At 32.6% G+C, this 17,339-nt stretch overlaps 3 protein-coding genes across 4 annotated transcripts; 2 read left to right on the top strand and 1 right to left on the bottom strand.

The window, feature by feature from the left end:
* The first annotated feature begins 4,321 nt into the window (after window positions 1–4,321).
* Window positions 4,322–7,936, top strand: LOC102599051 (uncharacterized). Its single transcript, XM_006367405.2, has 8 exons — window positions 4,322–4,356; window positions 4,564–4,600; window positions 4,686–4,855; window positions 5,240–5,276; window positions 5,488–5,768; window positions 6,126–6,162; window positions 6,271–6,488; window positions 6,999–7,936. The coding sequence occupies exons 1-8, from the start codon at window positions 4,345–4,347 to the stop codon at window positions 7,701–7,703; spliced, it is 1,497 nt and encodes a 498-aa protein (XP_006367467.2). The 5' UTR covers window positions 4,322–4,344; the 3' UTR covers window positions 7,704–7,936.
* A 547-nt stretch (window positions 7,937–8,483) lies between these two features.
* LOC102598496 (ubiquitin carboxyl-terminal hydrolase isozyme L3-like) lies at window positions 8,484–15,027 on the top strand. 2 transcript variants are annotated; one of them, XM_015305435.1, is made up of 9 exons: window positions 8,484–8,649; window positions 9,385–9,516; window positions 9,601–9,639; window positions 10,382–10,487; window positions 10,966–11,024; window positions 11,109–11,183; window positions 12,744–12,792; window positions 13,462–13,538; window positions 14,801–15,027. In XM_015305435.1, exons 1-9 carry the CDS (start codon window positions 8,581–8,583, stop codon window positions 14,885–14,887), a joined length of 693 nt encoding a protein of 230 aa, XP_015160921.1. In that variant the 5' UTR covers window positions 8,484–8,580; the 3' UTR covers window positions 14,888–15,027. The 2 variants fall into 2 exon arrangements, with proteins under 2 accessions (XP_015160921.1, XP_006367466.1); XM_006367404.2 differs by having other exon boundaries at window positions 8,485–8,649; window positions 10,376–10,487.
* Window positions 15,028–15,126: 99 nt separating this feature from the next.
* LOC102598162 (oleosin 1-like) lies at window positions 15,127–15,917 on the bottom strand. Its single transcript, XM_006367403.2, has one exon. The coding sequence runs from the start codon at window positions 15,886–15,888 to the stop codon at window positions 15,310–15,312; it is 579 nt and encodes a 192-aa protein (XP_006367465.2). The 5' UTR covers window positions 15,889–15,917; the 3' UTR covers window positions 15,127–15,309.
* Window positions 15,918–17,339: the final 1,422 nt, after the last annotated feature.

The raw sequence follows: 17,339 nt of genomic DNA, 5'->3' as shown, positions 1-17,339 counted from the left end.
AAATCACAATAGCTAACAATTTAAAATATTTTTAAAATCATATAAAAATTTCAATAACTTCTCAAATTCCATAATATAACACTTAAATACTACATATTATATATTAATTATACTATACTATAAATGACTTAAATACTCCATATTATCTATTACAATAATTAACAATTATTTGACACTTTAAATTCTATCAATGCCATATAAATTAGGATAAAAAACCTAACATATAATATTTAAATATATTTAAAAATAATATAAGTAATACTATACATTACAATAATTAACAGCTTAATTATTTAAAACTTATATACAAAATTTAATTGACTCTCTAAATTCTATTGGTACCACATAAAATGGATTATATGATAAACATATATTGTTTGAAATTGACGAAAAAGAAACTATAAATTACAATAATTAACAAAATAAATCTCTCGACTCCAACAAATCTATCAATTAATGCCACATAAATTGGGACATGGCAAATAACATATATTATTAAAAAATTAGGTTCAAAATGTACTATAAAATACAATAATTAACAACTTAATATATTAAAGAGACATATAAAAAAGGGTTAATATTTGAAATTCTGCAGCTGCCACATAAATTAGAACAAATAGAGTAATAAATATTACTTTCAAAATTATGTTAAAAAAAAGTACTACAAATCACAATAGCTAACAATTTAAAATATTTTTAAAATCATATAAAAATTTCAATAACTTCTCAAATTCCATAATATGAAATAAATTTAAAAAAAAACTGTTATAAATCATAATAAATAGTACAATATTTAAACTACTTTAAAAGCATTATAAATTGTAATAAATAATACAACAATTTAAATTACTTAAAATTTAACGACTTAAATTTTTTTTAAATGTATTAAAATTTTGGTTAATTGTCAAAACTTTACATGTGCCACATAAATTGGGACATGGACAGCCAGACATATTTTTTTTAAAAAATTACATTAAAAGTATTCTATCAATTAACAACATATATTGTTTGAAATTGACGAAAAAGAAACTATAAATTACAATAATTAACAAAATAAATCTCTCGACTCCAACAAATCTATCAATTAATGCCACATAAATTGGGACATGGCAAATAACAGATATTATTAAAAAATTAGGTTCAAAATGTACTATAAAATACAATAATTAACAACTTAATATATTAAAGAGACATATAAAAAATGGTTAATATTTGAAATTCTGCATGTGCCACATAAATTAGAACAAATAGAGTAATAAATATTACTTTCAAAATTATGTTAAAAAAAAGTACTACAAATCACAATAGCTAACAATTTAAAATATTTTTAAAATCATATAAAAATTTCAATAACTTCTCAAATTCCATAATATAACACTTAAATACTACATATTATATATTAATTATACTATACTATAAATGACTTAAATACTCCATATTATCTATTACAATAATTAACAATTATTTGACACTTTAAATTCTATCAATGCCATATAAATTAGGATAAAAAACCTAACATATAATATTTAAATATATTTAAAAATAATATAAGTAATACTATACATTACAATAATTAACAGCTTAATTATTTAAAACTTATATACAAAATTTAATTGACTCTCTAAATTCTATTGGTACCACATAAAATGGATTATATGATAAACATATATTGTTTGAAATTGACGAAAAAGAAACTATAAATTACAATAATTAACAAAATAAATCTCTCGACTCCAACAAATCTATCAATTAATGCCACATAAATTGGGACATGGCAAATAACATATATTATTAAAAAATTAGGTTCAAAATGTACTATAAAATACAATAATTAACAACTTAATATATTAAAGAGACATATAAAAAATGGTTAATATTTGAAATTCTGCATGTGCCACATAAATTAGAACAAATAGAGTAATAAATATTACTTTCAAAATTTTTTTAAAAAAAGTGTTATAAATCATAATAAATAGTACAATATTTCAACTACTTTAAAAGCATTATAAATTGTTATAAATAATACAACAATTTAAATTACTTATTACTTAAAATTTAACGACTTAAAAATATTTTTTTAAATGTATTAAAATTTTGGTTAATTGTCAAAACTTTACATGTGCCACATAAATTGGGACATGGACAGTCACACATATTTTTAAAAAAAAATTACATTAAAAGTATTCTATCAATTAACAACATATATTGTTTGAAATTGACGGAAAAAAACACTATAAATTACAATAATTAACAAAATAAATCTCTCGACTCCAACAAATCTATCAATTAATGCCACATAAATTGGGACATGGCAAATAACATATAGTATTAAAAAATTAGGTTCAAAATGTACTATAAAATACAATAATTAACAACTTAATATATTAAAGAGACATATAAAAAATGGTTAATATTTGAAATTCTGCGTGTGCCATATAAATTAGAACAAACAGAGTAATAAATATTATTTTCAAAATTATGTTAAAAAAAGTACTACAAATCACAATAGCTAACAATTTAAAATATTTTTAAAATCATATAAAAATTTCAATAACTTCTCAAATTCCATAATATGATAATATATATTGGGCCCCGTGCTGGCACGGGGTCCTATATCTAGTATATAGAATAATTAATAACGTCACAAAAAGGAAGTAACATATATGACATTGGATGAATAAACCAGAGTCTTTCCAATTAATACAAATGTGTTACTTATAATTACAAAAAATGACTAATAGATCTCATCAAAGAAGGTAAAAGTGGTTGCAAATATATGTACACTTACCATGAGAGCCATTCGCAAAACCATAATGGGTATCAAGAGCATGAAGAGGAGGCAAACGTTGTGAACAATATGTGGGGGTGGTTTCAGGCCTAATTATCAAGGATCAAGCCAATTATATATGGTAATCAAGATAGTGAGAATCAAGGTTGGAAAAATGATCAATTCAATTCGGAGGGAGGAATTGTAATGAAGAGACAACAATTACCAAAATTGGATCACTTATGTTCTACTGAAAGGACCAATGTACCAACAACCTTGTGAACCGTGAATCAACTAGTGATCATGCAAATTAATGAAGACATGTTGTCAAGAGTAATATAATGAAGAATCAAGATATATACGTGCAATATGCAAGATAAAGTCAACTTGTATATATATATCTTCATTCTTCCTACTCCACTTCAATCAAATGAGTTCAATCTCCTCCTCCCTAAGGCCTAAACCCAAGGTGAAAGGGAGCAATTAATTCCAAGTGATACCTTTGTGAATAAAAAAAACAGAAATAATGTTTGGAGTATATCTCATAGCATTGACATTACAACATGAAGTGGAAGAGAGCTTGAATTATGAGAAGATCGATTGAGCTTGATAAGGAGAATATATATATATATGGCGAAAAGAGACCTACGATGAGGGAATTAGAAGTGCAAGTGGATGACTATATGTATATGTCTTGGTTGATGATTGTGTTGAAGAAAGTTCAGAATCCCACCAAATCAAGTTCAATTTTTCTTGGTTGGAAAATTAAAGCAAGTAGGACCATGTAAATGCAGAATAATATACATTGGCGCACAATATTGTATGTGGTTAATTCTCCTTCCTTGGTCTATTATATTTTTCGAGCCAACGCATCCCAAGGCCAAGGAAGAAGGATTTCCATGAAATATGTTCATGTGACTTTACGTATTGAACATTCCTTCTTTTATTTTCCAAGAAAATCAATCTTACTATATATACTAACTGTGACATGTAATGTTTGTTACATTATACTAAGTACCAAGAACAAAATTAAAGACGGGACTTCAAAAAATGAGAAGTTAACTGATTACCCCTATTTAATTTATTGCTATAGTATTGAATCAATTACGTAATATTTTATTTGAAATTTTTCATAAAGACAAGCTTCATGTATTTTCAGATGTTGAGAAGAAACATTTTTATTATTTTGTATTTTAGATTTTAATATCATGAATTAAAGTTCAAACATTTTTATCTTAATATTATTTTGTATTTTAGATTTTTATCATGAATTTATTGCTATAGTATTGAATTAATTATTAAAGTGGTGTTTGTACTTTGTCTGTGCATAAAGTGTAATAAAGGTAAAATAGTGGACCAGTTCTGCAGCTAAGTTGTAATAAAGGAGAAATATGGAAATTTCAAAAGTTGAACACAGTAAAATGTTTTCAGGCAGATGGAAATTTTTTCCCGGGAAATAGTAAATTTGAAAATTTGAAAGACGCGCCATTGTAGTTTGTAGACCGTCTACATCCCAAAATTTTATTCTCACAGTTTCTCTTTTCACATTTTTGAATTGTTCTTATTTCTCTAGCCAGATGTCGAAGCAGGTAATCCCGGAAGCTACCATTTGACCACAGATTTTGAAAATTTTAATTTATGAATTGTGTTTGTACATTCATTTTACTTGGATTTTTTGTTTTGTTTTGTAATTAGTAGTCTCAAAATCCATGGCGAAACACTAGTTTATTGTTTTTTATTCTGCTAACAAAAAGGAAATTAAACTTAATCACTGAATGAGCAACTTTGAATTGCAGGTGTTAGATTCTGTAGACTCACTGTCGGTTCCTTCTGGTATGCATATTTTCCCCAAAGAGTTAATCTAGAAGGTTCAATCTATTATTTTTTTTCATTGGGTTTTTCTTGTTTGAACAAATAGAGCCTCTTCATATTGGAAATTGGTTCTCGAGCTATGTGTATGATTCGCCGGTGTTGAGTGAGATTGATGATTTTCAAGATTCGGGAGATGGCAGGAAAAGAAAGAAAGCTGATTCCTTGCATTGTGGTGAGAATGTAGCTTCACAAGGAGATATCAAACTTCCAACTAAGGTAGTTGAGCTTCAAGTCTTATCCCTTAAACCTTATCTTTAGATTCCCCCCTTTTCATTTAAATTTGTGGAAAAAACAATAAATTTGTTGAATTGACTCAACCCCCTCATGAGAAAGGGAAAAAAAAAGGAAATATCAACCCCTTGTTAAAAAGTTTAAGCCACAGGGATATTATTAGGTCTGTTAAGCTATGCAATTTACTGTGATCATAAGATATGATTATACTCAGAAACCCTTACATTAGAGTCTCAACATTAAAGAGATTTTTGTTTTCTGCTTCTTGAATTCAATCTTATAGTTATTAAGAGCTTTAAAAGTTGTAGATTGTTAATGAATACTACCATTTTTAAGATTAGTAATATTACTCTAGTGGTTGTTTCACAGGTTTGGAGAGCTTCAGATGATATCCCATTTTCTTCTGGTAAGTTAGGCTAACATACTATTAAGTATTGCTTACTATTGTTTTCTGGCATCTCAGTAGAAAGAAGTGGATTTTAGAACCTTATATATGCCGAGAAAGTAGAAACTAGACCACATACTAAAGTTGCCAGTTCATCTCTTTCCCTTAAATTTGTATATCAAAATTGCTTGTATGAAATTTGTACGAAGCTGACTTTCTGTCCCTATGTCAGTGCTATCAGAGCCTTTAGATACCAAGGACTGTTTCTCAAGTTTTGTGCCTGAAACTCCCCTATTGGCTGATAGTGATGATACTATAGTCCCTGAATCAATTGACATCAGTTTCAATGAGGATACTAGCTCCAGAGGATGCAAAGAAGACATCAACAGTAGGGAGGAAGATAATTCTGCTGAAAATCGAACAAATGGGAAAAGCAACAGTTTGTCTTCTGGAGTCAATATGGCTTCAAAAGACCTTGAGCAGTGTACAAATTCTGTTGCAGATAACAAATGGGTAGGTCAGGCAAGTTTTATTTTCTATTGTTGTTTCAATTTCCACTGTGCAAACTTTTAATTGGAATCCAAGTCTATTTTGAAGTGCTACGTCTTGGTGGTGGATTTTGATAATAATGTTACAATTCTCTGATTATTTCCATTAGCATGTTCCCCATAGTCTGTGAAGTTCAGAAATATTTATTGGAAGTAGATGAGCAATTTTGTGTGAGGAAAATTTGCAAAATATTGTATGGATTGACAAACATCAAGTCATGTATCGAAGAGTTCCTTTCTGGACAGTGTAGCACATAGATTTGTTTTGGATCGTCTCTCCTGTGTTCTCTTACTAAACCATGATTTTATGTACTTGCTTTAGGATGTGGAGTCTTCAGATGACATTTCACTTGCTTCAGGTAAGTGTGATCCTTTCACCTCCTAATACAAAAGTTTCCATTTTTTTAAGCAGGCAATGATAATATTTGTGAATGCTAATCTTTGTTACCATATATGGTCTTTATCAGAGCCTCCAGACATCCGGAACTGGTTCTCTAGCTATGTTTATGAATCTCCAAAAGTGGATACTATTCAAGATTCCATACTTCCAGATCATGAGAAAGAATTAGATGACAAAGTGTGTACGAATGGATATAGTGGCGGTGAGGAACCTCAGAATTTTAGGAATTCATTAGGAACTCCTTTTATCCATGATGACAAGTACGAGCATCAAACTGCCTCAAAGGTAAACTTAGAACCTTCAGCTGAATCAAACTCCTTTCATACATACTCTTGATCTACATCAATTCTTTGTGAACTCATGCTTTAGATGTTGATTTATTGAATGTACACTCAAAGTAAACGTAGAACCTTAAGCTGTAGATCAACAAACAGATGGATTTTATCTTTCTGAGATTGTACGAACCTTTTTGGCTGGAGGGATCAGTACCTAGAATATACAATAAGATTACATTGAGTTACAGTGTTGGATCACATAGTTGAACATCTGTACAAAACAAAGACAGAGAGAAACATTAAAAGATCTATTCTGTCTTTAGTTAGTTAGAAACTTAGGTATTTTCAGTTGGCTGGTAGCTATGCATATAAACCATCTCATCTCCGATTCTGTTAGTTATACAATTGTTTCTACCATGCAAAGAAGATAACTGACACTTCAGCTACATAATTGAGGTCTACCTTACCATATTGTCATAAATTCCCTTGATGATTTCCTTCGTGTTTGTATGCTTTGAAGGATCAGGAGGCTGATTGGACAAAGAACACAAGAATATCCAATGGAATGTCTCATGAGAGGATTTCTCAACAGACACTAAATCACAAGACAACGGAGAATAGCAATTGTGGTTCACCAAGATACATTGACATGGTCTTCAAAGAGAGTGATGGAGAACACTTGGAGACCATTTTTCCTCAAGAAGTTAACTGCAAAGTATCCTGCACCATCGATCATTCAAGCTGTGAAGGTGAAAAATTATACAGACATCCAATTCACAGGAAAGATTCTGCAGAGAACAGTTCGAAATCTGAAGATAGTGTAGAACCTGCTGATGATGTGCAATCTAAAAATAGGATGGAGATGAGTGTGTTAAGTCAGAAGTTATCCAAACGGAAAGCAGCAGAAATCATTGACAAAGAAAATCACATAAATGACTTTGGAGAGAATGGTTTTATATCAACCAGAAAGAGTAGAAATAGTCAAGTGCAGAACAAAAGTCCTTTGCCAACGCCAGCTGCAGTTCAGTCTCCTTTAAGTGGAGTCACTGTTGCATCAAACTGCCACAAGCAGGGTTTGACTAGAAAGGTACTCACAGAAACAACCAACTTGCATCCTAGTGCTTTGGAAACAACAGGAAAATGGCGGTGCCCCCAGAGGACTAAGCCAAATATTGGTCCTCCTCTAAAGCAGCTTCGACTAGAGCAATGCGTTCGTCGAGCTTAAGTCTAATACATTCTTATGAAGAGAAAATGGATATCAAGAATGGCAGAATTCAAAAGAGGTTTTTGCATGTTAGCTAGTGAAAGATGTGAGAACAAGACTTGGCACAATGCTAGAGTTACTATATCGTGGTTGTCAATTTACAATGCAAGTGAGATCTATTAAATTGACAACCACGATATTTAGATATTTTTTAATAGGTTTGGCCTTGAGTCAAATTTTGTTTGACATTCACATAATCAAATAGATTGAAGTATTTTTTAATTAGGAGCGTTTCAACTCGCTTATTAGGTCTATTCGACACAAATTTAGATTGATTATCGTCACTTGTTTCGGACATCAAGTGATTAAATTGAAAAATATAAATAGATGATAAGTGTAAATCTCCTCAAAATTCTTTTAGTAACAGTAAACACTCATACAAAAATATGTTATATGAAGTTTCGTGTATTGTAGGGTTCATTTTTTAATAGTATTTTCTCCATACTCCGTAAAAATTGAAAACTTGCTCTTCTGATAATAATGCTATTTAAAAAAGAAATATATTTGAAACTATCAAATGCACTCCTGGAAAAGTATCTGGTGTTAATAACTTGCTAAATAGCATTATAGTATACCTTTGAATTTAAATTCTTCATTTTGTTATTTTTTTCAACTTTAAATATTCAATATGCTGGTAAATTGATTTAGTGATCTATTATATTTTATTTAAATTTTAAAAACAAACAAAAAATGATACTCTAGTAAAAAAGAAAAATAAAAACACAAGGGTACAAGAAAATGATTAAAAACCCCCCACCATAAAGCCCTTCCCATAACTATATATAAAGGGGAGAAGGCGATCGAGGTAGAGAGAGAGTAAAATAGAGAAAAGGAATCCATGGCCGAAAGCACAAGCTCTAAGAAGAGATGGCTTCCTCTTGAAGCTAACCCGGATGTCATGAATCAGGTACCTTCACTCCTTTTTTTCTATCGCTTCGATTTTCATTTGTATCCTCTTTTTGTTTCGCTATTTCAAATAATCTCAGTTAATGGTATTTACCGTCTTCTGAATCAGTAGTATATGGAATGAATTTAAGCTATTACTCTCTCTCCGTCCCAAAATCATGATCTATTTGAAATTCTGTGGTCAAACTAGCTAATTTTTGGACAAATCGAACATTATTTAATTGTTTAAGAGTTAGATTTAGATACTTAAAATTTACAAAGTCGCAATGTTTTGTGCTTGAAAATAGTTATTAGGAGTATGGGATATATGAAAAAAATGTAGTCAAGTAGTATGGTGTCATATAAAATGGGATGAGGGGACCTAAATATTGGTTGAGAACTGACTCAATCAACTAAGTATGTTTCCCACCATGTATTAGATTTGATAAGTTTGGCTATAGTATGTAAAGTTTTTCGAAAACAGCCTTTCTACCTCTACTAGATAGTGGTAAGGTGTGCGTACTGCGTATGCTATACCTTCCCCTGACTCTACTTGTGGGATTTCACTGGGTTTGTTGTTGTTGTTGGCTTTAGTATGTGAAAGTATTTCTTAACTAGGTTGAGAATCGTGTAATCAAAATTTATATATGGTTTGTTAAACTATAGGAAGCTGAAGGAGGAGGAAAATCATAGACATGAAGGTAGAAATGAAAAAGATTAATGAAGTTCCTAATTTATGTGTTTTTTTATCGAGCAGTTTCTTTGGGGTCTTGGTGTTCCACCGAATGAGGCAGAGTGCTGTGATGTTTATGGGTTAGATGAAGAACTTCTGGAGATGGTGCCAAAGCCAGTGCTTGCTGTTTTATTTCTTTATCCTCTCACATCGCAGGTTTGTTGTTATTTTAGTTTGATGTTAACTGGTTTATGTCGATGATCCTGGTCAGCTAATTAATTTTCTGCCATGTGCGTGCAGAGTGAAGAAGAGAGAATGAAGCAAGACAGAGAAACAAAGGTGAATTGGATGACCATTTCTTTATAAACTACTCATTTTCGTTAGTTCTTTGCTTCCAACCTTAGATTTTTTTCTTCTTATTGATGAGTGATTCCGTTAGGCAAATTGTGCCATTTAGTCTCTCTCTTGTTGGGGTGTGCAATTACTTAAATGTCATTGTACCTGCTTATGCAGTTCTTGGTGTGAAACTTTGTCCATCACCAGTCCTAGGAAGTTCCCTCTTGCCTCTTTCTTTTTTAACTTTTGAAAGGGGAAGTGGGGTTTGCAGTTGCCAGTGCTTGGTCTCCTTGCTATCAGTTACCAAAATCCTTTCTCTCTTGGATCTGATTATTTCATTTGTTCCTTTTTGCTTGCTTTCCTGCTGTGTACAACATTCTCCAGTTCGTTGAACTCCGGCTTTATCTTTATTGGCTGCTGTCGTGAAACCATACCAGTGTGCCTAAGTGGTCCTTTAGACAGGTTGTTTTCTAAGTGAGTTTAATAGACAATGCAAGGTCATCTTATACATGGCTTTGACAGGTAACAGAAACTTGATTTTATATTTCATCAGTCACATAAATCAGTCATCACTACAACATCTTTTTTTCGCCCCTTCTAAATATCTCCTTAATATACTTAATTATCTGTTTCTTCTCTATTTATTTGACCAAGTTGAGTTGGAGCATTTGAGTATTTCTACATTTATGCCTTATATTTGGCTTCATAATAATAATTATTCTTGAGAGGTTTCTGGCAGGTGCAGGATCCCAGTAGTACAGTTTACTACATGAAACAAACAGTGGGAAATGCATGCGGAACAATTGGTCTTCTTCATGCTATCGGGAATATCACCTCTCAGATAAAACTTAGTAAGTCATTTGATGTTCTATATATATCATGAACTGATTCTCACCATGAAGGTTTCAACTCTTTGCATTAAGTATGTAATTTAGAGGTGGGAGTACTTAAGAGTTTCTGGTAGTATCATAACAGATGGTTGCACCAAGTAGTATATTACTCTGTTAAGAGCTTGATTCGTTGTGTGATGATAGTATTAGGGGGAAAGGCTCTTCATTCATTATCATAGTCTGAGAAATGCCTGACCAGAGATAAGATCTTGAGAATTTTGGTGGTTAGATGAAATTCTCTGAACTATGGTAATTACACAAAGCTCTTTTATTATTGGCAGTCTTGTCAACTTGGAAGATATATTCTTTTGTTTTATTTTTTACATGTTCACTATATCGTTTTTTTCTTCCCTTTTTGCTGTTCTCTTTTTTCCATCCTAGTTCTTCTTTTCTTTTTTTCCCCGAGTTTTGACATGCTTGTTTTTTTTTTTTCATTTAGCCGAGGGTTCATTCTTGGACAAGTTCTTTAAATCAACTTCAAGCATGGACCCAATGCAGGTATTAATTTTGGTTATTGAAGTTAGTGGCCAGTCACATCCTTCTAGTCATCCAATGCTAATACATTCCGGTACAAATTTACAGCGTGCTTTGTTCCTTGAAAACGATAGGGAAATGGAAGTTGCTCATTCAGTGGCAGCCACTGCTGGTGATACTGAGGTCAGAATTGAATAATCTATGTGTTTCTAATATATCTCAAATAAACAGTGCTCATCCTAAATCTATGCCTACTCCAGAAACTAGGCATTTGTATGCTATCCATTACCATTTGTGCCTTAATTTTTCTGAAAAGCTGCTCAAATTCATCATACCAAATCTGTCCCTCGAGCTTCAATCCTTCATTAGTCATTGAGTCCGCGACACTATTTGCTTCTGTGAAGTAAAACTGAAGCTGAACATATTCAAAAACCTTCAGCTTGTCCTTAATGCTTTCAATTACTGATATAAGATTCCATTGGTACTTAATTATTCCTTGGTGCACTTAGAAGTAAAGTAAGTCGGAGAATAAATATTCATCAATGTATTGACATATTAATTGAATCAATGATCTATGAGTATTCTTGACATTTTCTTAAAAGAAGAAAGATAATTTTATTTAGAGAATTGGCAACCACAAATGAGGAGGATCTGATCTAGTACGAAAAACATGAAGAAGAATTCATGCAACCAAGTAGGGTAGTCCAGTTGGTAACCTATACTTTCACATATTTGGTGAGGGTTTAATTCCTTATCTTGTAATCCCTTCCCCATTTCCCCTTTTTAAATAAAATATAAAAATGTATGGTGGTACCTTCAAGCCTGGTGTCGCTGTTGTGATGTGGCAGCAGCAGCTTAGCTTTTGCTGATCTAAAGAATGTTGCTGTGAACAACTTTCTATATTTGGTTTCAGCTTTTGTACATTTAGATTTCCCGGAGCTCACAGTTCCGGATGTTTCTCTATGTGTTTGCTGCTATGACAGCCTCTTTGTTTTCTCGACATTAGTGGAACAGAGAGACATGAAAAAAGTATTTGGGCATGTTATAGGAGACTGGCACCTCTAAGCCTTCTGTGGAAATTGTGTGTGAATTGTGATACACCAGAGATTTTGATGGCTTGCAGTTTGTTGAAGACCAACAACTTTCTTGTTGAGCTCTGGCTTGTTTGCATGAGAGAGTTTGGGCATGTTAGAGGCTACCTCTAATCCTGGCAACTGTGTGCAACACAAACACCAGAGGTTTTGATGGTTTGGAGATAGTTGATAACCAACAACCTTGTTATTAGGCTCTGGTGCATTTACTCTTCCTAAAGCTCACACTTTTGTGGATTTGCGTGCTTCTGCTCTTGCAACTGAGATATGCAAGAGCCAGGGGCTGTAGTTTTTTGTTATTATGCAAGCCAATATAGAGATTGTTTGAGAGTTTTGTGTGGACCTCAGTTCAAACTCTGTTAAAAACTTCAAATGGAAGATAGTTCTAATTTTTTAGAATATGATTTATGGAAGATGGAAAAAAACATTTGCTGGCTTTATGTTAAATCTTTTTGAAGATGTGCAACTAAATTGATTGGATTTTAAGACCATGAAGTCAGAAACTTCCTCTATATCAGTTTTCCCATTGAAGTGACAACTCCTTTTGTTGGTTTAACAATCCCATGTATAGGACATAAAATACATGTCACTATTTCCTTTTTGATGTTTTTTCATGTTTTATGTGCATCAATCTGGTGAGTTCATTCTGCAGGCTACTGACGATGTGAACACTCATTTCATCTGCTTCGCCTGTGTTGATGGTATTTCCTTCTCCATTCCACTCTTTCTCTCACTCCCTCAGTATCTGTGATCCGTAGAATTGACTTAAGCACTGTCTGCATTCTGCTTCCAAGTTAAGAAGGTAGTTATTTGTCATCTGGAGTGTAAACTGAGTGCTTGGGCATTACAAACTTTATGCTAGACTGCTAGTGTCTACTAATATGGCTTTGGTGTAGAAAGTTGCAAGGTTGATTCACTTTTTTTCGAGTATTGTTGGGAGTCGACTTGACTGTTACTCCATTTGTAGCTTTCTGCAGAGTGTGTTTAAGGAGTTCGGTTGATATGGAGCATACTACCACCTAGAGGGTCTGGGATCTCCATTAATTTACATTTCACTTTCTGTAATTTTCTTGTGAAAACATGAAAGCTTGTATTTATGAAGATGTCTGCTAGGCCTATCACTTCCTTTAGAGAACATACTGCCGTCCATTGATACTAATGAGAAACCTCTTTTTCCCTAAGTTTAACAACTATAAATTGGGGAGCACTAGGAGCGCATGTTATGGGAAATGAAAAAATTGCATCATGACTATATCTTTGTCCACGACATGAATAATATAGTGATTGTTGACTAGACAATTCAACATTACTCAACTCGACTCATGATGGGTGAGGAATTGAAAGTCACACAAGCTTTGGTCACATTGCAGGACAACTCTATGAACTTGATGGAAGGAGGGCAGGACCTATTACACATGGTGCATCCTCTCCAAACAGCTTATTAAAGGTAAGTAATTATGTCCATGCTCTGGGAGGGAAGTTCACTGAGCGATGACAATTAGTCAGTGACTGTTGCCTAATTTCTTTGTTTCGCACCCAGACCTAACCTTCGCGGCTTCATCCAATTTAATTTGGATCTCTTCAGTACGTGTGATCACATTATCGGTCCCAAATCTGGAGAAATATCACTTATAAGCAAATATCAATTAATTGGGATTAAGGTTTAGTTTATACTCCTACATAAGATTTGGCGTTTTTTCAGAAGTTCTTTTAAACTAAAGTTCACATCATATACTTGTATGACTCTGTAAACTTCAATGTTTTTAAGTAGTACTTTTAAACAAAAGTTCCTTTTATCTAGGGGTGTACATGGTTGGGTTGGTTCGGGTTTTTCAAATATCAAACCAAACCATTTGTGTCGGATTTTTAAATCTATAAATCAAACCAAACCAATAAAACTCGGGTTTTTTCAGAGTTTTTCGGGTTTTCGGGTTTTTCCGCTAGTATTCATACAAACACATAATTTACTTGTACTTCAAATATTTCTCCAGTCCTACCAAAATACAACTATCTAAGGTGTTTTTTAGGAATACAACACAAACAATGATATGATTAATGACACTAAAATATCCAAAAAATAATAATAATAATAATAATGAAATCGCGTAAAACAAATATTGCAAATTAACAAGTCATAATGAAAATTATCATAATTTAAAAGTACTAAATCATGCTAAAACAAGTTTAATAAGTATCAGTTACATGACTAAATATTAAAGGAAATTAAAATTAGAATATGTACTTTAATTGTCTAAACCAATGTAAAACTAAAGAACAAATATTCAATATTATTGTCATTCTTAGTGTTGAATTGATTTTCTTTTTGCATTAGTATTAATTTGATTTTGATTTAAGTTTTATTATAATTAGCAACATCTATGGATTATAATCTTTATGGAACCATTCAAGATTTAAGTTTCAAACTTGAAATAATATATTAAAAGATAAAAACTATGAAAAAGTAGAAGAAATATTTAAAAATTATATCAAAATAAACATTTTTATGTATAAAATGTTGATTTTTTTAGTTAAAACCAAACCAACCCAAATATAGTCGGGTTTTTTTTCAACACCAAACCAAGTCAAACCAACCACTAGTCGGGTTTTTTTTTCCGATTTGACTCCGTTTGCGGTTTGGTTCGATTTTGTACACCCTTTATCTCCCCATTATGCGTTTTGTGACATGGAAGTATTTCTCATTTATTACAGGATGCAGCCAGAGTTATCAAAAAGATAATCGAGAAAAATCCAGACTCAATCAACTTCAACGTTATTGCTATTTCCAAAAACGTTTAGGCCAATGGTGCTGTCTAGAGGCTTTTATGGATGTGAGATGTTTAAACCAATTTTAGCTTTTTTCATGTTTCTGCCTTTTCCAGTACAATGTTTCTTCTTGTTTGTAACGCGCATATATTTGCAGTAAGTTACTTTTGAGATTTGCAGTAATTTCACTGTCGGCCAATAATTTTGGTAGAAGGTGGCCTCCTATTCATGCTTGTCTTTATAGCGTGTGCCAAAAATGATTGGCGTCATTTTCAACTAAAAGCTTAAAGGAAGCAAGGAACTAACAAGGATTTGGGTATTTTAATAACAGACTCGTTAATTAGTAAATCAAGTTACAGAACCATTGATATCTACCACAAAAACCAACATTCTCAAACAAACGATTAAAAGGTACATGCTTGCATTAAAAATAAAAAGAGCTACTGAATCTCTCTTCAACCCTTAATCTGCTGCTGTGCTTGGTGCCCCAACTGCTCCGCCTTCTCCTTGACATCATTTGCCGCATGTGCAATCTTATCCCTCGCGTAATCGATCTTGGTTGCTCCGATCGGGTGCTTCCCCGTGACATATCTGTACATCCAGTAGAAAACAAAAGAAGCAGTAGCTCCAAAACCACCAGAAGCCAAAAACCCACCAAGGATCAACCCAAGAGTTATAACAGCAGGTACCAAAACAGGGCTGAAAATCACCAGCAAAGGGGTAACTATAGCTAGACCGATAACGGTAGCCGCCAGAGTTAACCCGGAAAGCACCATGAGTGAACCACCAACAGTGACAGCAGTGGTGGTCTTGGCCACCTGACGAGAAAGCTGCTGCTCATGACGAGGCTGAGTCTGCATTCTTCTTCTTTTTGTTGTTAAGGATTGTAGATGAAGAGTGGAAAAGCAGAGAGGAGAGATATGAGTAATATAATAGATGGAGTTAAGACAAGTAGATGGAGGGGTTGTTACGTGTTGATCATTTTGAATTTGCATGATAAAGAGGCCTTTGTTGATAGACACGTAAGGTTTCATCCAAACACACTAAAATTTGAGCCATTTGGAAACGACATTTTATTTTATCAAATGAGAAACCTCTACTTCTTTTCTTCTTTGAGATAAATAATTTACATGTTATATATCTTTATAGTATGCTGTGATTCAACTATTTTGACTGTTGTATATTGTTGGGAGTCATAACGAAGCATTTAAAATGTATACAGAAATTTCGATAGACAATTAACACTCATGTACTTGAAAACATTAATGGGTCATCAATCAAACCAATGCACTATAGCAAATTCTCACTTTACTCAATAGTTAGCGCTTCATGTAGTAATTTATATATAATAATATCATTCACATCTTATCAAAACAAAGACGATACAAAATACAACACTTTTGTTGCTAAAAGAGAATGACATTATGTCTTTATTAGTCCTTTAAAATGACAATGATAATTTTTTTATTTTGAAATAATTGAACTTAAACTTTTATTTTATCCTCAATAACAAGTTTTTATAGCTACAAGAATATCATGGCATATTTAGGTGTCACGACCCAAAAATGGACGTGATGGCACTCATCTTATCCCACCAAGACAAGTCAGCCTAAAACTCAACCATTACAAATAAATGCAGAAATTTTTATAATAAACACAAAAATACTCCCAAAATTTGGTTGTTAAGTGTACAAGTCTCTAATGTGTTATAACAAAATTGAAAAAAAAAATACAAGTCTCAAATGACATTGTTTCTAGCATAGAACTAGGTCATAAATAAGGAGAAAGAAGGTCCGCTGAAATGACAAGCAGCTACCTCACAAACCTCCACAAGAAGCCTCAGACAAGGAGGAAAAAAAATATCACAAAGGTCTGGGCTAGTAACCTACAAAAAAATGTAGTAGCAAGGGGTGAGTACCAAATCACACGGTACTCAGCAAGTAAACCTCTAAACACAAGCTAAGGGGATAGAATACGGGTACTCCTTACACCCCAACCGACGTGATGGCACTCGTCTTATCCCACCAAGACAAGTCAGCCTAAAACTCAACCATTACAAATAAATGCAGAAATTTTTATAATAAACACAAAAATACTCCCAAAATTTGGTTGTTAAGTGTACAAGTCTCTAATGTGTTATAACAAAATTGAAAAAAAAAATACAAGTCTCAAATGACATTGTTTCTAGCATAGAACTAGGTCATAAATAAGGAGAAAGAAGGTCCGCTGAAATGACAAGCAGCTACCTCACAAACCTCCACAAGAAGCCTCAGACAAGGAGGAAAAAAAATATCACAAAGGTCTGGGCTAGTAACCTACAAAAAAATGTAGTAGCAAGGGGTGAGTACCAAATCACACGGTACTCAGCAAGTAAACCTCTAAACACAAGCTAAGGGGATAGAATACGGGTACTCCTTACACCCCAACCGAACCTCCACAACTACAACCTGCATAAAACCAGCCTAACCTAATAGTTCACAGTTTA

This window comes from Solanum tuberosum, unplaced genomic scaffold, assembly GCF_000226075.1.
Source record: "Solanum tuberosum cultivar DM 1-3 516 R44 unplaced genomic scaffold, SolTub_3.0 scf00726, whole genome shotgun sequence".
Lineage (NCBI taxonomy): Eukaryota > Viridiplantae > Streptophyta > Magnoliopsida > Solanales > Solanaceae > Solanum > Solanum tuberosum.
The sequence above is the reverse complement of the archived record's forward strand: the minus strand, read 5'-3'. Positions and strand labels throughout refer to the sequence as shown.